The sequence below is a fragment of the Notamacropus eugenii genome, chromosome 3 (assembly GCF_028372415.1).
Source record: "Notamacropus eugenii isolate mMacEug1 chromosome 3, mMacEug1.pri_v2, whole genome shotgun sequence".
Lineage (NCBI taxonomy): Eukaryota > Metazoa > Chordata > Mammalia > Diprotodontia > Macropodidae > Notamacropus > Notamacropus eugenii.
Window position 1 is genome coordinate 195,937,541 of NC_092874.1, and position 23,278 is coordinate 195,960,818.

Genomic DNA, 23,278 nt, shown 5'->3' on the forward strand with positions numbered 1-23,278 from the left:
TGTAATCATTAAAACTGTGCCAATGCTATATTATGTTCAAATCTTTTTTTCACATGTCCCTGACAGTTTTTGAATAATGTACTCTGACCTCATCTTTCCCATAAGCCCTGTGGCTTTTGTTCCCTGATTTGGCATCATGTGGTGATTTTTTTAGGTGATATATGTTACATTGTAACAGAACAGAATGTCCTCATCAGTGGGAAGTACAACCCCAGAGACCAAGCCAAAAGGGTTATCTTCTTTAAAAAACTGCACTGTATCACTGCCTTCCCTGGTTCAGCAGCCAGTAAGGGAATCACTTTGTCATTTCAAGCAAGAAAGCCTTTGTTATTAAGTGTCCACCATGTGCCCAGAGCTAGGCTAAATGTGTTACAAATGTATCATTTGCTTCTCTCAACAACCCTGAGATGTAGGTGCTGTTATTATCCCCATTTTATAGATGGGAAAACTGAGACAAACAGTTTGTTGGTTTAAAATGATTTGCCCAAGGTCACATCAGTAGTGCCTGAAGCTAGATCTGAACTTCAGTTATCTTGACTTCCAGCCCAGCATTAAACCCACTGTGTTACCTATGCCACCCACATCTTTCAACTCTAAGCTACCACATGGCCAGAAACAGCTGGGGAGTTTTTTTATTTCCAGTGTGAACAAATGCTGAGTTACCTTGTCCCTGTAATCCCCAGAGATTTTCAGAAGAGTTCTAGATACACTTCCTGGGATGGCCTGCGTGGGCCAATTCAATTTATATAGGCCTGAATTTAGGAGGAATGAAGGGGAAGGAAAAGAGGGGTAATGGTGGAGGAGCATAGTGGAAAATGTAATGACCTTGGAGTTTGAAGAGATATGAGTTCAGATCCTGGCTGTGGTACTAGCCCTATGCGTCCTATTGAATCTCTCTGAACCTTAGTATCCTCATCTGTAAAATGGGGCTAAAACAGTAAACTACATACTGTATTGTGTTATTATCTGTCTCTATCAGTGAAAACTTTGATCTTTTCCTATGCAGAGAACACATTTCCTTAACTGACTTGGTTAAAAATTTCCCGTAATTACATCTTTTCATCTCCAGGAAGGAGCATCCTCTCGTTCTGTCCCACCACCACTACTCCTCTTCCCCGTTCCCCCAGACATCTCTCTTATTCCGTAAGCTGTCTACTAAAATCAAATCTGTCCAACGAGGCAGCTCCAACAATTCTGTCTTTTCAGCAATGCCCGATGCAGCTACGTATTTTATATTACCGCTGTTTCTAGAAGGGATGTGTTGATCATCTCTCCTGTGGCTTCTCAGACCAAAACCCATTTCCCTCTAGGTGCTGTTAGAATATAAGGTCCTTGAGGTCAGGGACCATTCTGCCTTTGTAACTCCCATGCTTAGCATAATAATGATACTAGTAAAGAAGTAACAACAGCATCTACATTGTGCTTGCTGTATGCCAGGCAAATATTATCTCATTTGAGCCACATAACAATCCTATAAGGTAGACCCTGTTATTATCCCCATTTTACAGCCAAGGAAACTGAGGCGAACAGAGGTTATGTGACTTGACCAGGGTGACACAGCTGGTACATGTCTGAGGCTGGATTTTGAATTCAGGTCTTCCTGACTCCAGCTCAATAATTTTTTAAATTGCCATTCATTCATACTGCAAAATAATAATAATAAAAAAAAAGACAGATTTTGCCTTCAAAGAACCTTAGTCAGAGAACCTTCAAGGCTTACACTTAGTTGCTACCTCCTCATTTTTCCCAGCTGGTAAGAGTCTTTCTCAGATTTTTTTCCTAGCCTCCTCCACTCCTTTCTTTATATTTTGCTTATCTGTGCAATGTATTTCCCTAGTAGAATACAAGCTTCTGGAGGATAAGATTTTGTTTTTGTCTTTGAATCACTCACCAGTGCTTAAGACCAAACCTCATAACTAGGGTAGGGCTCTCAGGGCTTTGTCCCAGAGCACTGGAAATACCAGTACCCCTTTGATGGAAGAAAGAACTGAGGTTAGCACCTAGTTACTAAGAAGTTGAAAGAGGAAATTAACCAATGGCCCACTTCTCATCCTATAATGACTTCCCAGCAGCCCAGGGCCCAGAGTCCCACACTGAGAGTCTTTTAATATTCTATGCCGTTTGACCTGGATGTAGCTTGCATTGCCCCAAGGACAAAAATTGCTCCTCACTAATGCCTAGTATAGTGCCTTTCATACTTCTGGGGGTGGGAGAGAAGGGTGTAATAGATCAGTGATTTTATCAATATGGGTCACTCCCTGCGTGGAAAATTCCCTTACCCAATGCAGATCAGTAACTCCTGTGACTTCCAGTCTTGAAGGGCTTCCTCAGGCATTGAGAGGATAAATTTCTTATCCAGGGTCATAGAACTAGTATGTGTCATAGGCAGGCCTGAAACCTAAATCTTTGTTACCCTAGATCTATCTCCTACTCCTTGCAGCTTCTCATTGGCTTGTGTCTTTTTCTTTGGCCTCCCAACTAACTTGCCAATACCTTGAGGCGAGGAACCATGTCGAAATGCTTTATCTGCATTTTTTGGTACAATTAATACAGTGTTGAATACATTTTAGATTCTTCTCCAGGGAAGAGTCAGCTTCATCATTATAACTACCCAGTGATCAGTTTTATTTTGTTCTTTTTTTTTCCATTAACATCTGTGTCGTAATTGTGTCTATTGCTTTCTGGTTTCTACTTACTTCACAATTTCAGCTCTTCATCATTGTCATTTCCCAATAATATTCTATAACATTCATATACCACATTTTCCCCAACTGATAGATACCTATTTTTTCCTAGTTCTTTGATACCACTGAAAAATGTAAATGAATGAATATTTTAGTATATATGGTACCTTTCCTCTCTGCCTCTAAACTCCTTGGAGTATATGTCTGGATCAACAGATATCCATAAGCCACCCTTAGTTATGAGGTACCCCATGGCTCTATACTCTGTATTCCATATGTAGAGCTCTTTTATCTCTACACTCTCATTTGGTGAGCTTATCATCTCCCATAGAGTTAATTCTCATCTCATTAAAGATGACTTTCTCCTGAGCTCTATTCTCACATCTACATATTAGACATTTTGACCTGGATGTCCCATGGGCATCTCAACTTGTCCCAGAGAGAAGCCATACCAACCCCTTTTCAGAAGTTCCCTATTTCTTTCAAGGACATCTCCATCTTGGAGTCACTCTCTGCTTTTCACTGTCACTCATCATACATTGAAGTCAGTTGCCAAGTCTTGTCCATTTGACTTCTATCACACATCTCACATTCATATTTTTCCTTCCGCTCCTATCATCACCACCCTTGTTGGTGTCACTCAGTACCTTTTGTGCTATTGTCTTATTTGACTATTGCATTGAGAGGATAAATTTCTTATCCAGGGTCTTATGGCACTGACCTCCTAATTGAGTTCATTGCCTCAAGCCATTCTGCTTCTCAACCCATCCAGGACGCACCTTTTTCCAATATACATGCCTGATCATATCATTCTCCCACTCAGCAAACTCCTCGCTATTGCCATTAGGATCTGATATCAGTTACTTAGTATGGCATTTAAAACCCTAAACAATCTGATCTCAACCTATCTTTGCAGATTTGTTTTATCTTCACGGACTTTATAGTCCACCCTTCTAGGTCTTTCTTACCATTCCACATAAAATGACACTATTTCCTGTCTCCATGACTTTGCACCACCTATCTCCTAGGCCAGGAATACACTCCCTTTTCTCTCTCTACCTCTTAGAATCCCTGGTTTCTTTCAAAATTCAGGTCAAGCATCACCTTCTGTGTGATCCCAAAAGTCTTCCCTATCAAAATTATCTTGAATTTATCTTGTAAATAACGTATTTATTTTGTACGTAACTGTGTGTGTACAGGTTGTCTCCCCCAGTAGAATATAAACTACTTGAAAGCAGGCACCATTTTGCTTTGTCTCTCTGTCTCCAGCACCCAACATGATACCTGGCACATAGGATCATAGATTTAGACCTGGAAGGTAATTTAAAGGTCATGTGGTCAACCTTTTCCCCTTCCTGCCTCATTCTATGGATGAGAAAATTGAGCCCCATAGAAGTTATGTGACTTGGCAGGATCCCATTGGCAATGAAGGGGCAGATCTAGGATTTAAGTTTCTTTGATTCCAAAGCCTTTCCAATTTACCACATTTGCCTCTAGGAACTTAATAAGTCCTCGTTGATTTATCGATATGGACGTTTTAGGGACATTTTAAACATAATTCCAAATTGTATTCCATAATGGCTAGTCCAGTTTACAGCTTCACCAACAGAATCAAAAGGAGGATTTTGTATTTTATTCTATAGTTTATATTTTATCCTAGAAGTAGTTGGGAACCACCATAATTTATTGAATAGATGGGTGATGTGGTCAGATCTGCACTTTAGGAAGCCCCCTTTGTCAGCTGAATAGAGGATGGATTGTAGTGGGGAGAGACTTGAGGCAGGGAAACCAACCAGGAGGCAATTGCAAAAATCTAGGCATAAGGTTAAGAGGGTGTGAACCAGGGAATTGGCAGTGTCGGAGGAGAGAAGGGGCTATATACAGAGAAAAAACGAGACATGTATAAGAGAGGTTAAGAAGAGAGACTTGGCAATAGATTGGGTAGGGAGGTAAGGAGCTAAAAAGATTGTAAGTCTGGTTGTGAGTCTGGATGACTGGAAAGATGGTGATGTCCTTTATAATAATCAGGAAAAGGGAAGGGTTTGTGGTGAAAGATGATGAATTCAGATATGGATATGATGAGATTAAGATGGCTAGAGTATATCTAATTCTGGAGCATTGAATGTTCAATAGGCAGTTGGAGATCTGAGAGTGGCAAGCAGGTAAGAGGTTAGGGCTGGATAAATACATCCAAGGATCATCTGCACCAAGTTAACAATTGAATCCTTTCCACACATGAGGCATTGTAGGAGTGCCAGCAGTTCATGCCAGCTCATGTGGCACCCTTAAGTCTACATAGAAAGACAGGGTTCCATTTGATCAACAAAGGAGATACTGCAATATATAATTTATCCACCAGATGGTGATATACTCCAGCCACCAGCCCAGTGTTCCCATCAGCCCTGTCAAAGTACCTGCAAAAGAACCTTGCCAAAATAAAAGTCTGTAATATTTTCACTGGCCACTAGAGGGCATTCCTATAGTCTTGTTCCCACTGCTGTGGATACAACAAAGGAAACAGGCAGTTAAAAATTTTAGCCTAGGAACTGATATAAATATTGCTCACCATTATTAAAATATGTATCCCAAAGGAATCATAAAAATGGGAAAAGGACCCACATGCACAAAAATATTTATAGCAGCTCTTTTTGTGGTGGCCAGGAATTGGAAATTCAGGTGATGCCCATCAGTTGGGGAAAGGCTGAACAAGTTGTGGTATGTGAATGTAATGGAATGCTATAGTGCCATACGAAATGATGGGCAGGGGGACTTCAGAAACACCTGGAAAGACTTATATGAATTGATGCTAAGTGAGGGGAGAGAACTAGGAGAACATTGTACACAGTAACAGCCACAGTGTGAGGACTGACTTTGATAGACTTGACTCTTCTCAGTCCAAAAGACTCAAGATGGAAAATGTTATCCACATCCAGAGAAAGAACTTTGGAGTCAGAATGTAGATGGAAGCGTACTGTTTGCTCTCTTTTTGTTTTAGTTTGTTTCTTCTTTCTAGTGGTTCTTTCCATTAGTTCTAATTTTTCTTTACAACCTGACTAATGTGAAAATATATTTAATATGAATGCATAAGTAGAACCTATATTAGCTTGCTTGCCTTTTTGGGAAAGGGGGAGAAAAAAAGGGGGAAGAAAATTTGAAACTCAGAATCTTATGGAAGTGAATGGTGAAAACCAAAAATAAATTAATTAATTAAAAAAATAAAAATGGAGTTCTAAGAAAAAAAGATTATTAAAATATGAAAGATCTATGGCTTGCTACCTCATCATTCCATATCTGGAATCTCCTTTTTCTTAGTCATAACCAGCCATGTTTATTAGATTCATAACAAGTGTTTTGTGGTCACTAAGTTTATTACATAGAGAAAAATGGAAAAGAAAAAAATCAGTCATTCTTGCCTAGAACATTCACCCCACAGTCTTCTGGTCGTCTCCTACAGCTCTGTGCGATTGCCTTTAGGTCATAGGAAGTAGCTTTGGAAGGGATGGGGAGATGAGGGGAGGAGAATATCCTGGGATACTCCTAGATAGATCTTAGAGTTTATACAAGGAAGCAGAATCAGTGAGAGCACAAAGACCTGTTTCCCTGCCCTATTTATTCCATGATAACTAACAAACCCTGGTATTCTGGGATTCTTCTCAGCAGTGATGATCCCCACAAATAGTGTTGGCAGCTTCCATCTTAGCTCTTGGTTTTTATCTTGTCTCTTTACCACTCCCCATCATTATTGGCAGAGAGGCTCAGGCTGTGCTACTGAAAACCTAAGAAGTCTGATTCCCTACACTTTCTATGACTTGCTCACATGCCAGCTTCTTGCTGACTGTAGTGCTTCTCTGCTTCCTGTGCCAAATAGCTGACAAGAAGTCTGTCAAGGGCAAAAGGGAAAGGGCAGACCTATCCATCCACCCACTAAACTCTCCAGATCCCCTCACCCAGGGTTATGTTTATAAATGTTTAACAACCAGCTTTGGAGGAGGGCAGGAATGTATAAATGACACACTTTTAAGTTCCATTTGCATTACTAATATTTTCTCAAGTTTGGACAACCACAGAATAATAAATCAAGCCCTGATTTGTAGCATTTACCAATTTCTGCAGTGTAAATGCTCAAACTGAAAATTCAATAATCTTACTCCAACTTGTTCAAGCTGGTTGCAGCACACCCCTGAATACAGTTAGTGTTAAGTAACTGGCATTGAACTTTTGTATAGTGTTTTATGACTGTACAATCTGGCAAATAATTTGCCTGTTTATTTTTCTGTAGGTTTTTTGGAATCTCTGGATGATTTTTATATTCTCAGCAGTGGCCTGGTCATGCTGCAGACCACCAACACTGTATTTAACTATACCCTGCTAAAAGAGGTGGTGCCAGAATCTCTTTTGGCCTGGCAAAGGGTCCGTATTGCCAATATGATGGCAGATGGTGGCAAGAGGTGGGCAAATATCTTTTCAAGATACAACTCTGGTAAGTAACCCTATAAATGAACTTCCAATTAAGTAAGACCATTTTTCTTTTTTTAAATTTATTTATGTATTTTAAGTTTTCAACCTTCATTTCCACAAAATTTTGAGTTCCAAATTTTCTCCCCATCTTTCCCCTCCCCCACCCCAAAATGGTGATCATTCTAATTACCCCTACCACCAATGTGCCCTCCCTTCTAACATCCCTCCCTTCCCTTATCCCCATCTTCTCTTTTGTCCAGTAGGGCAAGATAAATTTCTATACCCCATTACCTGTATTTCTTATTTCCCAGTTATATGCAATAACAGTACTCAACACTTGTTCCTAAAACTTTGAGTTCCAACTTCTCTTTGTTCCTCCCTCCCCACCCATTGCCACTGAGAAGGCAAGCAATTCAATATAGGCTATATATGTGTAGTTTTGGAAATAACTTCCATAATAGTCATGTTGTGTAAGACTGACTATATTTCCCTCTGTCCTATCCTGCCCCCCATTTCTTCTATTCTTTCTTTTGATTTTGTCCCTCCCCAAGAGTGTTAACTTCTAATTGCTCCCTCCTCCCATTGCCTTCCCTTCCATCATCCACCCCCCCCCCACTTATCCCCTTCTCCCCCATTTTCCTGTATTGTAAGATAGGATTTCATACCAAAATGAGTGTGCATTTTATTCCTTCCTTGAGCCAAATGTGATGAGAGTTAGCTTCACATTTTCCCTTCCACCTCCCCCCTTTTCCCTCCATTGAAAAGTTTTTTTCTTGCCTCTTTTATGAGACATAATTTGCCCCATTCCATTTCCCTCTTTCTCCTCCCAATATATTCCTCTCTCACCACTTAATTTTATTTTTTTAGATATGATCCTTTCCTATTCAACTCACCCTGTGCTCTCTGTCTCTCTCTCTATATATATATATGGAGGGGGATGGGGTGCACACATAATCCCACCAACTACCCAGATACTGAAAAAAGTTTCAAGAGTTACAAATATTGTCTTTCCATGTAGGAATGTAAACAGTTCAAGTTTAGTAAGTCCCTTGTGATTTCTCTTTCCTGTTTACATTTTCATGCTTCTCTTCATTCTTGTATTTGAAAGTCAAATTTTCTTTTCAGTTCTGGTCTTTTCATCAAGAATGCTTGAAAGTCCTTGATTTCAATTGAATGACCATTTTTTCCCTTAAAGTATTATACTCAGTTTTGCTGGGTAGGTGATTCTTGGTTTTAGTCCTAATTCCTTTGACTTCTGGAATATCCTATTCCATTCCCTTCGATCTCTTAATGTAGAAGCTGCTAGATCTTGTGTTATCCTGATTGTATTTCCACAATACTTGAATTGTTTCTTTCTAGCTGCTTGCAATATTTTCTCCTTGACCAGGGAACTCTGGAATTTGGCCACAATGTTCCTAGGAGTTTCTCTTTTTGGATCTCTTTCAGACGGTTATCAGTGGATTCCTTGAATGCTTATTTTGCCCTCTGGTCCTAGAATCTCAGGGCAGTTTTCCTTGATAATTTCATGAAAGATGATATCTAAGCTCTTTTTCTGGTCATGGTTTTCAGGTAGTCCCATGATTTTTAAATTGTCTCTCCTGACTCTATTTTCCAGGTTAGTTGTTTTTCCAATGAGATATTTCACATTATCTTCCATTTTTTCATTCTTTTGGTTTTGTTTGGTGATTTCTTGGTTTCTTATAAAGTCATTAATCTCCATCCGTTTCATTCTAATTTTTAAAGAACTATTTTCTTTAGTGAGCTTTTGAACCTTCTTTTCCATTTGGCAAATTTTGCTTTTTAAAGCATTCTTCTTCTCATTGGCTTTTTGAACCTCTTTTGCCAATTGAGGTAGCCTATTTTAAAGGTGTTGTTCAGAGTTTTTTGGGGTCTCCTTTGGCAAGTTGTTGACTTGCTCTGCATGATTTTCTTACGTCTCTCATTTCTCTTCCCAATTTTTCCTCCACCTCTCTTACTTGATTTTCAAAATCTTTTTTGAGCTCTTCCATGGCCTGAGACCATTGAATATTTATTTTGGATGTTTGGGAAGCCTTGACTTTTATGTTTTTCTCTGATGGTAAACACTGTTCTTCCTCATCTGAAAGAATGGGAAAAGATATCTGTTCACCAAGAAAGTAACCTTCTATAGTCTTATTTTTTTTTCCCTTTTCTGGACATTTTCCCAACCAGTTATTTGACTTTTGGGTCCTTTGTCAAAAGTAGGGTATACTCTGGGGATCTGTAAGATCTCAGTTCCTCCACGGTGGCACAGTCAAGCATGTACACTGGTCTGGGAGCAACCAGAAACTTTTGTGCCCAGAATCTGTGAGCAGTAGAGTTACCTCTCCACAACTGTCTGGCCTTCAGTTTCACCAAGCCAGCAATGGGGGCTGAGATTCAGATCAGCTGTTCAATTTCCCCCAGGGGCTTTAGGTAGGGCAGAGCTGCCATTGAGTATGAGATTAAGATGAGCTGCTCAATTCCCCCAGAGCTTTAGGTGGGGGGCAGGGCCACCACACAGGGCTGAGGTACGGATCAGATGCTCAATTCCCCCAAGGGCTTTTCGATGACGCCTTCAACAATGGATGTGGACTGCTACCTGCTTTGGGAGCCCCCGCTCACTGCGCTGCTGCCTCTGCTGCTGCCACCTGAGGCTGGAGCTATGGGGACACCCTGCTCCCTTCTTGGTCAACTGAAAAAAACCCTCTCACTAATCTTTGGCACCTGTGGGTTGAGGGATCTGTGCTGCTGCTGGGGATTCTGTCCCCAAAGCCTGCTTGGTCCTGCTCCTCCTGGTGCCATGTGGCCAAGGCTGGGCTGGGCTCTGCTCCATGTCCAGTGCAAAAGACCTTTCCCGTCAGCCTTTCAGGTCACCCTGGGCTAGAAATCTCCTCCACTCTGATGTTCTGTGGCTTCTGCTGCTCTAGAATTTGTTGAAAGTCTTTCTTTACAGGTATTTTATAGGCTGTGGGGGAAGAGCTAGTGCATGTACATCTTTCTACTCCACCCCCCCCCACCCCCCCATTTTTCTTTAGTTTCACAATGTATGCATATTTTTTGTTTCAGGATAGCTAATAATAGCAGGTCTAAGTCACTTCTCCATGTTCTCCCCCATCTCAGGCACTTACAACAACCAGTACATGATTCTTGATCTGAAAAAAGTGAAGTTAAATGACAGTCTTGCCAATGAGACACTCTTCATTGTGGAGCAAATCCCCACCCTCGTGGAATTCTCCGATCAAACTGACATTCTCAGGAAAGGTATGTACTTGGCAGAAGTCTGCTTTTACTAGTCAGATGAGAAAAAATTAGACTAGGTTACCATAAACTGATTGTCCAGTGCTGAGATCAGCATTGCATTCCTACAATTTGAGATTGAGACCTTGTAATTAGTCATTTATAATTTTTCATACCCCTCTAAGATTAGCTTGTCCTCTAATATTGCTGGATAAGTCACTTAAAATCTCACTGGTTCTTAGTTTTCCCCGTATGTCAAATGGAACAAGTAATATTCAGGGGAATTATAGAAATTAGTATCTAAATTTGAGAAGTAAGATTGTTATAGAATAGATCAATTGAAAAATTATTCCTTTGTCATCTGCCTTTCCCAGTGTTTATCCTACTCCCACCCCTTTCTTTTACTCTTCTCATCAGTGATACTGAATCTCCCTGCGTACTGTTTGCTGGTCCCTCCTTCCTTCCCATCCCAACCCTATTCCCACAGTGTCTTGCACAACATCTGCCCATCCCTTCCACCATATTTTCTGGATCTCTATTTAGTCTATAATTAGCGAATATCTATATTTAGCTTAGAATTAGATTATATTAGACTATATTTATTCTGGATCTCTATTTAGTCTATAATTAGCAAACTTCCTTTCATTTTAGACTTCTTTCTTTCATGCACCTTCTATCTTTTGGCACTTACTGGGACCTGACTCTTCTTGGAAGACGCTGCATCCTTGGCCACCTTTTCTAATTCTGGTTATACTTTTTCCTTATATGCTTTTCACCTTCCCTGGTAGGTCAGTTAGTATACTCCTTGCTCCCTGTTGGTTACTTCTAGACTTTTCCTCTCTGCCATCATTTAGTAACCTTTCTTCCTTGAATGTTCACTCCAAATTTATCACCCAATCTACATCTCAATGGTTTTTACTTAGCAGTCTCCAGATATTTTTTCCTTTCACAATAAGTTAAATGCCCGCTCATGGTGTCACTTCCTATCCCAACTCAACCATCACATTGATTCTGCTTAGGGCCAGGCCCTTTCCTTTTTTATCAGTTTTGGCAACATAATAAGGTTTGAATCCCATTACCAGATACAACTTGGGGTTAGGAAAACTTTAAGATTCTAAGAAATTAGAGTTATGCTATTTTTTTTGTGGCCATACCATTGGATCACCTTTTTATTTTTGATACATTGGTACCTAAATTCCACCAGAGGGGCATTCAGAGCCATCTATCTTTTGGGGGAATTCCACCAGATTGTCAGCATTATTGTAGTATTATAATGCAACCCCAGAATATTTATTTCCTAGTATAGAAATTATTTTAAGATCTTTGGTTGAACTAAAAGACATCAGGATTTAGATTAATGTTTAATGGATTTAAATTAATTTAAATTAATTAATTTTAATTCCTAAAGACTGCAAATTAAATGGATTCTTTCTAGAAAAAAAGAAAGATGGCCTACTATAGACACATAATAGGGCATATTCTGTCAGACATAGTCAGTGTGTACATTGGTTCTTTTAACTGTTTTTCTTTGTCACAAAGACATTTTCTGTGAGGGAGTAGTCATTAAGTAATGACAGTGACATTTTAAAAATGAAAAGCATTAAAAATCTTTTTAAAAAGTAATTGGTTAAAAACTAGTTTTAAACAAACAAACAAACATGAATTCTAATGCTTCACCTTTTAAGTAAACCTGGAGATCCATTCACTTGGGGACCTTCCTCAAAGAGCCTATTGAAGTGCCAATTTGTGTCCCAGTATAATTTCACTGTAACTTTTCCCATTCTCATAATGAATTACAACAAATAACTTCTCTTCTTTCTCTCCTTTTTTCTTTCTCATCTTCCCTCCAACTCTTCTCCCCATTTTCGATCTCAATTCTGCCTCTACACAGGATATTGGCCATCCTACAACATTCCTTTCCATAAGAGGACTTATAATTTGAGCGGTTACCCAATGATGGTTCAGAAATTTGGCTTGGGTTACTCCTACGACCTAGCTCCAAGAGCCAAAATCTTCCGCCGGGACCAGGGAAAAGTGACCGACATAGAATCCATGAAGAAGATCATGCGGTATAACAGTATGTAATGCCCTTCTCTTAAGAACCTTATTTTTAAACACTTTCTTTCTCCTGCCTGTGAGTCATGAGACTTAAATTATGTGTTCAATGTGGAAGACTCTGTGACACAAAACTTCATCCAGGGTACAGGTGGCATAGTACCTAATTCATCTGAGACAAGTGAAATTTCATTCTCTTTTAAAAGAGGATAGAAGCTTCAGAGATTGTGAGATTTAAAAAAAAATATTTTTAAAAGGTATTTAAACAAAAAAAAGTATACTTACAGCAAGAAAAAAAAGCCTATAAGACATGTTTAGTTACTTTTTCACTAACACATTCACTCTCCCAAGAAAACAAAATGAATTTGCAAAAATCAATTTTTTTTTCAGTTTTTATCATTCTTCATCTCTCTGTAGCATTTGATCTTATTGACCACCCTCTACTCCTAGATCCTTTCTCCTCTCTGGTTTTTCCTGTTACTCTTGGTCAGTCTTCATTCACAAACATGTCTTTTAATTATAGGTGTCCGCAAAGAATCTGTCCTGAGCCTCCTTCTGTCTCTATACTTGTATGACCATAAGATGATAGATTTAGAGCTAGAGGAGATGTAGAGGTCATTGAGTCCAACAAATGAGGAAACTGAGCCTGCTGAGGTTGCCCAGGGCTACTTTCATAGCTGGTGTCTGAGGTGAGATTTGAACACAGGTCTTCCTGACTACAAGCCCGAAGCTCTATTAAATCCCTCTGCACTCATTCTTGGTGACCTCAACAACTCACCTATCTGTTTAATTATCACATCAATTATGCAAATAACTCTTAGATCTACTTATCCAGACCTAGTGTCTCATGAGCCTCAGTCCCATGTCACCAACTGCCTCTTGGCATATGAATATCTCAAACTAGATATACTATGAGTCTCTCAAATTTAACAAACCTCATACAGAAGTCATTATTTTTTCCCCCTCCAAACATGATCCTTTTCTGAACTCCTTTATTTCTGTTGATGGCATTACTATCTTTTCAAATCACCAAAGCTGACATACTTGGTATAATCACTGGTTTCTCCATCACATTCACTCCTACAACTTAGTGCATGTTCATATGTTGCTCTCCCCCATAACTTGGTGCACTTCAATGCACAGGTTGATGTTCCTCAAATATACATACTTCCCAGTTCCTCAATCCACTAAGCTACCTTAAGTTTCTCCTTTGCTCCATCTCAGCTGTATACAGAGAGAATCACCATCTTATGGGTTGGGACTGACCTAGGCTGGTCCAGTAGTTCATTTGGGGATAGACACTTACAGACTATTCAACATTTACCAGAAAGAAGTTTATTTAACAATAGCATGGAAATGATACTCAACCAAGGTACAGCACTGGTTCTTTTCTTGTTTTAATATGGAAATACTTATGGTCAGTCAGGTATATTGGGTTAGGTGGATGGTAGAAGTGATTAAGTAGCTATTTATAGAAGCAAAGGATTGCCCATTCTCTATTTCTTGGAACAGAAAGAATATATTTCAAGAGAAGAGTATGTTCTTCACAGGGCTTTTCTAATTTCTCTGATCTTTCCCTTGAAATGAGCCCCAAAACTCCATTGTGGATAATGGCTCCTCTTACTCTTCTTATTTTCTCAATCCCTCTTTTCTGTTTTCTTAGATTATAACAAGGATCTCTAAAGCAAAAGAGATCCTTAAAATACCATCCGCTTCCAGGAGGACTAGAGCTCAGTCACTTCTGCCTTATCTACAATATCTTTAATCTTATCATCACCTGCAAGTGTTTCATTTCCATGTTTAAGAACTCCAAAATTCTTTAATCCTAACAATTTCCTATTATTCCATCTCCTTATCCTTACTTATCCCAAACGCATTTTCCTTCCTCACTGTGATATTCAATTCCTCCACCCCAAATAGTTTCCAAAGTCATCACCCTTGCCCTTCTCCCTTGCCAGTCTGAACTCCTTTGTAAACCAGTTCACCTCAGTAGTACCCTCAACTCTCAATTTCCTTGCTTGCCTGTCCTATTACTGCTCATACCTTCTCAGCATTTCACATGTACATCCCTTTCCTTCACTCACATCCTAATTCATGTTCTCATCATCTCTTACCTGGACTGTTGTAATAACCCCAACTGGTCTCCCTGCCATTGTTACTGGTACAGGTAGTGGTGATGCAGGCCTTGTTGATGATCCATGAATAAGACATTGGGAATCTTGGTTCTGGGCATTTTCTCTGGCTGTCCCTCCTACCTGGAATGTTTGTCATCCTCATTTCTGCCTATTTTTCTGGTTTCATTTAAAAGAGTGCCTTTAACAGGCACTAGAATCAAGAGGGGTTGGAAGAACCTACCTGTGGAAGATAGGATGTTTGTTTTAGATTAAGTCCTTTTTCAACCTATGCGCTGCTGATAGCTTGGTGGAGCACCACATGGATAGGAGTGTGCAAGAGTAGATTTACAGATCAATCTTGAAGGATCATGTTTAAAAATCAATCCTGGGATTCCAATTCAACAACATGGAGTACAAGCCTTTGTCTCTGAAATTCTTCGCCTCTATAAATAGCTACTTAATCACTTATGCTGGTAAGCAATGCCATTTCTTAACCCAGCTATTCAATGAATCAAATAAGACATATTCCCCAATGATTAGCAATGACATCCAACCTTCCCTGAATGGTCATGCACTTCAGTTTGCCATGTTATCCATTCCATGACCATGAATTCTCCTCCAACCTCCAGAATTTAAAAACTCATTCTCTAAAATGATAAATGTCCTTATGGATATCACAATTGTCTTTCTTTTCTCTAAGGAATCATTTAAGATGGTACTTTTTAATCTCTTCAAAACTATGGAACCATCTTAAGATGTCTCCAGAGTACCTGGAATTCGGAGTATCCTAGAGACTTCTTAAAATGGCTTCACATGACTAGCTCCAGGACTGTGAGTTGTTTGAATATATCATCTGGTACTTACCATTCTTGGAACAAAATGGCCAAGATACCACATTATTTGTTTTTGAAACAAGAAAGTATTTCAAGAAAAGATATGTTCTTCTCAGCTACTTTTCTAATTTCTCTGGTCTCTTTCCTTTGGAATGAACCCAGAAGGCCAACTGTGAATAATGAAGCATCTTACTCCTTTTACCTTCTCAATCCTCTTTTTCTGTTTTCTTAGATTATAAGAAGGATCCGTACACCAAAGGAAATCCTTGTAGTACCATCTGCTGCCGGGGGGACCTGAGCCCAAAAGAACCTCAGCCAGCAGGTTGTTATGACACCAAGGTAAAGTACGGCAGGAGAAATGGTCCCTCTTCTGTTTCAGGCAGCACAGTGCCTGGCACATAGGAGACACTTAATAAATCTTCCTTCCCTTGCTTTTCTGGTTGCTTGTATGGTAGTAAGGCTTTGATTACTCCCATAATTAAAAAAAACAAACAAACCAAACAGGCATGTCTCTGGGAAAGCAGATCCCCTGAAACTGCCTTTTGTTGTTTTGTAGCTAGCTCTTCACTTGCAAAACACTTTACTCCTTTCATCCTCACAACAAACTTGGGAGGTAGGTGCTGTTACTGTCCCCATTTTGTAGATGAGGAAACTAAGGCAAAGGTTACATCATTTGCCCCAGGGCCACGCAGTTAGTAAGTGTCTGCAGCTGAATCTGAACAGAGCTCTTCCTCATTCCAGGTTCAGTGTTCTATCCATCGAACCACTTAGATATCTTTTGAAAAATTAAAGATATTTTTAAAATTGAGCTTCTAGATTATACTGCCCCAGGTAAACCACTTGCAATTTCTTCCAATCCCTTCTCCATCTTTTTTTTCTAACTGTAATTTTTGTTGTTGTTCAGTCATTCAATTGTGTCCAACTCTTCATTGTTTCAGTGACACTTTGTATCCATTTCGTCTTCTACTGTTCCCTTCTCCTTTGGCCTTCTGTCTTTCCTAACCTCAAGGTCGTTTCCAGTGAGTCCTGTCTTCTCATTATGTGGCGAAGTTATCGAAGCATCAGCTTCACTATTTGTCTGAATTAATTTCTTTAAATATTGACTGTCCAAGGGACTTCTTTAACCCAGAGCAATTCTGTTGTGAGTCATAGTAAGTTGGTCTTTATATGGATCCCCAGTTTCATTTTCTTTTTGGTACACTTTAGTTAAATTACTAACTTTCTTTTCAGTTTCACATGGCTTATACTTTTTGCAAAATTTTTCATATTCATTCCAGAATCTTTACTGCTGGATGATTAGAAGTGAAACTTTCAGGTTTGAAGGTACAGTCTCTCTTTCTGCCACAAAAGCCACTTGTTCCAAGTTGGTTTGCTACTTAAGAACCTGAAGCAGCATGGTTTGACCTAATCCTTTGTTTATTTTATGGGAATTTGCTTATAACTTACTAAGCAATTTAATTCTGCCCAATCATTCCACTTAGAACACTGTGGTCAGGCAAGTCAAGCTCTTCCGGCAAAATATATATATATATTGAATTTTTCTCTAAAGAATTGTATTTGCTTTAGTCTTGAGGTACCTTCTTTCCCTGGGCCAGCTGGGTGGCATAGTGGTTAGACCATTGACCCTGGGGTCAGGAGGACCTGAGTTCAAATGTGACCTTAGTCACTCACTAATGGTTTGACCCTAAGCAAATCACTTAAGTGTGTTTGCCTCAGTTTTCTCCTCTATAAAATGAGCTGGACAAGGAAATGGCAAATCACTCTAGTACCTTTGCCAAGAAAACCCCAAATGAGGTCATAGAGAGTTCGAAGTGACTGAAATGATTCAACAACAAGAACTTCCCTTTCCCCACAACTATTTTCTTTTTCTTTTTTTTTTTATTTAATTTTTAACATTCATTTTCACAAAATTTTGGGTTACAAATTTTCTCCCCTTTTATCCCCTCCCCCCCCAAACACCAAGCATTCTAATTGCCCCTATGACCAATCTGCTCTCTCTTCTATCATCCCTCTCTGCCCTTGTCTCCGTCTTCTCTTTTGTCCTGTAGGGCCAGATAGCTTTCTATACCCCTTTACCTGTATTTCTTATTTCCTAGTGGCAACAACATTACTCGACAGTTGATCCTAACACTTTGAGTTCCAACTTCTTTACCTCCCTCCCTCTCCACCCCTTTCCTTTGGAAGGCAAGCAATTCAATATAGGCCAAATCTGTGTAGTTTTGCAAATGACTTCCATAATAGTTGTGTTGTATAGGACTAACTATATTTCCCTCCATCCTATCCTGTCCCCCATTACTTCTATTCTCTTTTGATCCTATCCCTCCCCATGAGTGTCGACCTCAGATTGCACTCTCCTCCCCATGCCCTCCCTTCTATCATCCCCCCCACCCTGCTTATCCCCTTATCCCCCACTTTCCTGTATTGTAAGATAGGTTTTCATACCAAAATGAGTGTGCATTTTATTCTTTCCTTTAGTGGAATGTGATGACAGTAGACTTCATGTTTTTCTTTCACCTCCCCTCTTTATCCCTCCACTAATGAGTCTTTTGCTTGCCTCTTTAATGAGAGATAATTTGCCCCATTCAATTTCTCCCTTTCTCCTCCCAATATCTTTCTCTCTCACTGCTTGATTTCATTTTTTTTTAAAGATATGATCCCATCCTCTTCAATTCACTCTGTGCACTCTGTCTCTATGTATGTGTGCATGTGTGCATGTGTGTGTGTGTAATCCCACCCAGTACCCAGATACTGAAATGTTTCAAGAGTTACAAATATTGTCTTTCCATGTAGGAATGTAAACAGTTCAACTTTAGTAAGTCCCTTATGACTGCTCCTTGCTGTTCACCTTTTCATGGTTCTCTTCATTCTTGTGTTTGGAAGTCAAATTTTCTTTTCAGCTCTGGTCTTTTCATCAAGAATGCTTGAAAATCCTCTATTTCATTGAAAGACCAATTTTTCCCCTGAAGTATTATACTCAGTTATGCTGGGTAGGTGATTCTTGGTTTTAGTCCTAGTTCTTTTGACTTCTGGAATATCCTATTCCATGCCCTTCGATCCCTTAATGTAGAAGCTGCTAGATCTTGTGTTATCCTGATTGTATTTCCACAATATTTGAATTGTTTCTTTCTAGCTGCTTGCAATATTTTCTCCTTCACCTGGGAACTCTGGAATTTGGCCACCATGTTCCTAGGAGTTTCTCTTTTTGGACCTCTTTCAGGCGGTGTTCTGTGGATTCCTTGAATATTTATTTTGCCCTCTGGTTCTAGAATCTCAGGGCAGTTTTCCTTGATAATTTCATGAAAGATGATGTCTAGGCTCTTCTTTTCATCATGGCTTTCAGGTAGTCCCATAATTTTTAAATTGTCTCTCCTGGATCTATTTTCCAGGTCAGTTGTTTTTCCAATGAGATATTTCACATTGTCTTCCATTTTTCCATTCTTCTGGCTTTGTTCTGTGATTTCTTGCTTTCTCATAACGTCCTTAGCCTCCATCTGTGCCATTCTAATTTTGAAAGAACTATTTTCTTCAGTGAGCTTTTGAATCTCCTTTTCCATTTGGCTAATTCTGCTTTTGAAAGCATTCTTCTCCTCATTGGCTTTTTGAACCTCTTTTGCCAATTGAGTTAGGCTAGTTTTCAAGGTGTTATTTTCTTCAACATTTTTTTGGGTCTCCTTTAGCAGGGAGCTGATTTGCTGTTCATGCTTTGACTTCATGTCTCTCATTTCTCTTCCCAGCTTTTCCTCCACCTCTCTAACTTGATTTTCAAAATTCTTTTTGAGCTCTTCCATGGCCTGAGCCCATTGGGTGGGCTGGGACACAGAAGCCTTGATTTCTGTGTCTTTGCCTGATGGTAAGCATTGTTCTTCCTCATCAGAAAGGAAGGGAGGAAATGCCTGTTCACCAAGAAAGTAACCTTCTATTGTCTTATTTCTTTTCCCTTTTCTGGGCATTTTCCCAGCCAGTGACTTGACCTCTGAATATTCTCCTCACACCCACCTTGCCTCCTGATCCTCCCAGCCAGCATTTGGGGTCTGAGATTCAAATGCTGCTTCCAGCCTCAGGGCTTTGGGCGGGGGCAGGGCTGCTATTCAGTGTGAGATTAAGTTCAGATGCTCAGGTTGGGGCAGGGCCGCCTCTCAGGCTCAGTTCCCTCAGGGAGTTTATGCACAGACCTTCAACAATGGATCCAGGCTCCTGCCTGCTTGGGGAGCCCTGGTCTGCCGCCGCCCCTCAGCTTCTGTCTCCCGAGGGGGCCCGAGCCATGGGGGCACCCCACTCCCCCCTCGACCCGCCAAAGAGACTCTCTCACCGACCCCCATCACCTGTGGGTGGAGGGACTTGTGCGGCCGCTGGAGATCCCGTCCCTGAAGCCCACTCGGATCTGTTCCTCTTAGTGCCGCGGCCGCGGCAGGGCTGTACTCAGCCCCCAGTCCCGGCGCCCAGTCCGCAGCGTGAAGGACCTTTTGTGAGAGGTTTGCAGGTCTCTCCGGAACAGAAATCTCCCTTGCTCCAATGTTCTGTGGCCTCTGGGTGCAGAATTCGCCGTGAGTTACTTCTTTGTAGTTGTTCTATGGGTTGTGGGTTCGGAGCTATGTGTATGTGCGTCTTTCTACTCCGCCATCTTGGCTCCGCCTCCCCCACAACTATTTTCTAAGAGTTCTTTTCCAAGCTAAAGAGAAAAGAAAAAGTGAAAAGGACAGTATTTTCATGGAGGGATTTGTAAGTCCAAACCAAAAGCTGCAAAACTCCTCCCGAGGTTTCTTTCCCCATCTTTCCCATTTTTGTAGTCACTAAGAGGGGGGGAAAAGCCTTTTCCAACTTTCATTTCTATTAGGGTTGATCCCAACTGAAAAAATAGATATATGTACATAATACAGAAATGCATTTTGTTGCTGGCAACCATTAACTCAGACAACCATAAACCTATCGATTACACTAGGTCTGAATGTATATACATGTATGTGTACATGTGAAGCCTGGTATGCTGGTCACTGTACCACCAGCTGCCTCAATAGAACATATGCAGTAGCTACATAGATGGACTTAAATAGAAACATGAGTAAATACTGACAGAATTGACCTTTCTCTTCAATTGTCAGATTTCATGAGTCAAACTGAGTAGTCAGGAACATAAACACACACACACACACACACATACACACACACGTGTGTGTATGTGTATGTGTGTATTTGTGTGTGAGAGAAAATGAGAATTCGAGCAGGTAGAAGAAACTTCATTTTGGGGTATATTTCTCTTTCCCTCTCTCTGTCTCTCTCTCTCTCTCTGTCTCTCTTTCTATCTCTGTCTCTGTCTCTCTCTGTCTCTTTCTCACTGTCTCTATCTCTGTCTCTCTTTCTCTGTCTCTGTCTCTCTCTCATTCTCTTTCTCATAAATATTTATTAAATGCTCAATCAATGCTCACTTTACTTCTGGCTTCACCCCTTGCCCCTCCCCCTTCTCCTCACCAGCAGCCTTGCTTTATGTGTTGTGTTTACCCATTGGAAAGTATGCTCCTTGAGGGTAGGGACTCCCTTGTTTGCTTGGTTTTGTTTCCCCAGTGCTTAGTATAGTGCCTGGCACATGTAGAAATACTTAATAAAAACAAAACAAATACAAAACCTAAAAACTCTTTCTTTCTGTCTATGATTTGGAGATAGTGCTTATGTCAGCACCCTTTCATTTCAGGTTCACCATTGAGAAAAAATAAGCTGCTCTCAAGTCATTGAACAGTTATTCAAGAAGTTTACTTTGCCCTAAAATGATACCACAAAGATACAATGGCAGTCTGCTTCTCTGAACTCCCCCTTGTCTCTTTATTGGAATGCATCAGATCATTAGGGCAGGACATGGCAAAGAACATGGTGACTTCTGTGTTCTTCAGAAATCCACCAAGTCTGAGAGGTCTAGACATCAAGTGGACTTTTTATGGTCTTCAGTGACCAGAAAGCTGCCTTAGAAAGTCAGATGAATCAGGTCCCAGGGACATCTCTGTCTTCTTTATTGGAGGGAAGGTGGGAAAGTGAAGGAGCCTAGACCTATTGCATGTTGTGAGTGAGGGAAAAGAATCAGTATGAGGCAAACACTGGTAAATATTACATATGATTTTCCAAAATCTAAGATAAATGTCAGTTTATACTTCATTCTCCTCCCTTTCTCTAGTACAAATTCTAAGATAGTTTTTCACTATCTTAGTTTCACTTTAAGATTCCCATAATTTCAACCCTATTGGAGAGAATCAAATCCAGAAAAATCAATATTCTTTATTAATTCCTTCACACTTGGAAGGATAAAATTATCTTTAAGGAAAGTCAAGAAATTATTAGCTGGTTTGCTTTGGGCAAAGAGAGAACTCCAGCAGAGATCTAGATAATTGAAGTTCCAATCTATTATATCTCTTTGCCCAGCTTATGATCTGTTTCCCCAAAACTTCACCTATTTTGATTCCAGCAGTCTGTATTACAGTATGTTGATAGTGTTATTTCTGCCTTGAAATGCTTTTTCACTGCCAGCCCTATTCCTCGATTGCTTTCAAGAGACTTTCTTACATCGTCTGTTTCTCTTGTTTTTTCCAGAGCCATAGTCCAATCATGAATCCCATCCCAGGAAGTATTAGTGATACACACACACACACACACACACACACACACACACAGAGTCAGTTTTCCTCATAGCATTAAAATCTCTAGTTGGCCTTGCTTCATGTGTGTTTTATACTTTCTGTATAGATATCTGAATCATGTGTTTTGTTGCTCTCTCCTTTCTTAGACTAGGTCTCCTGTGAATTTTTGGATGTCTCTACTGCTATCATCCTTTCTATGTTGTATCTACAGTGTATTTTTGTTTTGTTTAGCTTGGTAGATATACATAGGCAATTTCCTCCTCTCTCCCCTTCCTTTTCACTTTAGAAATGAAGATGGGTATACATGTTGTTCAGCACTTTTCCAAATGATTTTTTACAAATATTCCCATTTTGTTCCTTGTAGGTGGCAGATGTGTTTTTGGCTTCTCAGTTCACAGCCTATGCCATCAGTGGTCCCACGGTGGACGATGGCCTTCCTGTCTTCCAGTGGAAACTGTTCAACAAGACTGTCCACCGGGGCCTGCCAGAAGCCTACAACTTTGATTTTGTCACCATGAAACCTGTTCTTAAATTTTGTGAATTTCACAAAGAACAAAAGAGAAGGTGGGGAAAGCCTATCAGAAGGAGAAATAGAAGGAACTAAAGGGTTTTAAAAATACATATAAATATATTTTTTCATATCCTCACAAATAAAACAAGCTCATTTTCACTTTCATTGCTCATTGCTTTCATAATTAATAACAACAGTGACATGAATTGCTAGAGATAAAAAGAGAAGAGTCCTGACCCCTTCAGGGATTTAAAATCCAGATGGAAAGACAGGACACGTAAAAAGATCATCAATAATACAAGATAAATATATAGTAAGCAAAATTAAGTCATGCTTTTAATAAGTGCTCTAAGAGTTCAGAGTAGGAAATGTCTCTGAAGTCATTAAGAAAGGTTTTATGCAACAAGGGGGCTGGGGCTTGAAGAAAAAGTAGACTAGCGGAGAAGAAAGCATAGGGGCAGATGCATGGCTCAGTGGACAGTGTTGGGCCTGGAGTGAAGAAGACATGAATTCAAATGTGACCTCAGACACTTGAGTGAGTATGACTTCACTCAAGTTCTGTCTGCCTCTGGAGAAGGAAATGTATCCTTGCCATGGGACAGTGTTGGTGTGCCATGGTCACAAAGTCAGATATGACTGAACAACCACAAATGAAAAAGCAAGAAGGTGTCGTGAGTAGCCTGGTTTGGCTAGAGTGGAAGATTTGCCCATCAGAGATAGAACAGGTGAAGAAGATAAGGTTGAAAGGCATTGAGAGTGTCTTAAG

General features: G+C 40.0%; 1 protein-coding gene across 5 annotated transcripts in view; it reads left to right on the forward strand.

Moving 5' to 3' along the window:
* The window catches only part of PLBD1 (phospholipase B domain containing 1), a 93,820-nt gene extending 71,143 nt beyond the window's left edge, over positions 1–22,677 (forward strand). For 4 of the 5 annotated variants that reach the window (XM_072653878.1, XM_072653882.1, XM_072653877.1 and 1 more), the window contains 5 exons: positions 6,964–7,164; positions 10,263–10,403; positions 12,271–12,456; positions 15,614–15,720; positions 22,366–22,677. In XM_072653878.1, coding sequence (XP_072509979.1) covers positions 6,964–7,164; positions 10,263–10,403; positions 12,271–12,456; positions 15,614–15,720; positions 22,366–22,605 — 875 coding nt within the window. In that variant the 3' untranslated portion in view covers positions 22,606–22,677. The remainder of the gene's footprint in view (positions 1–6,963; positions 7,165–10,262; positions 10,404–12,270; positions 12,457–15,613; positions 15,721–22,365) is intronic. The other variant, XM_072653881.1, reaches the window with a different exon arrangement.
* Positions 22,678–23,278: the final 601 nt, after the last annotated feature.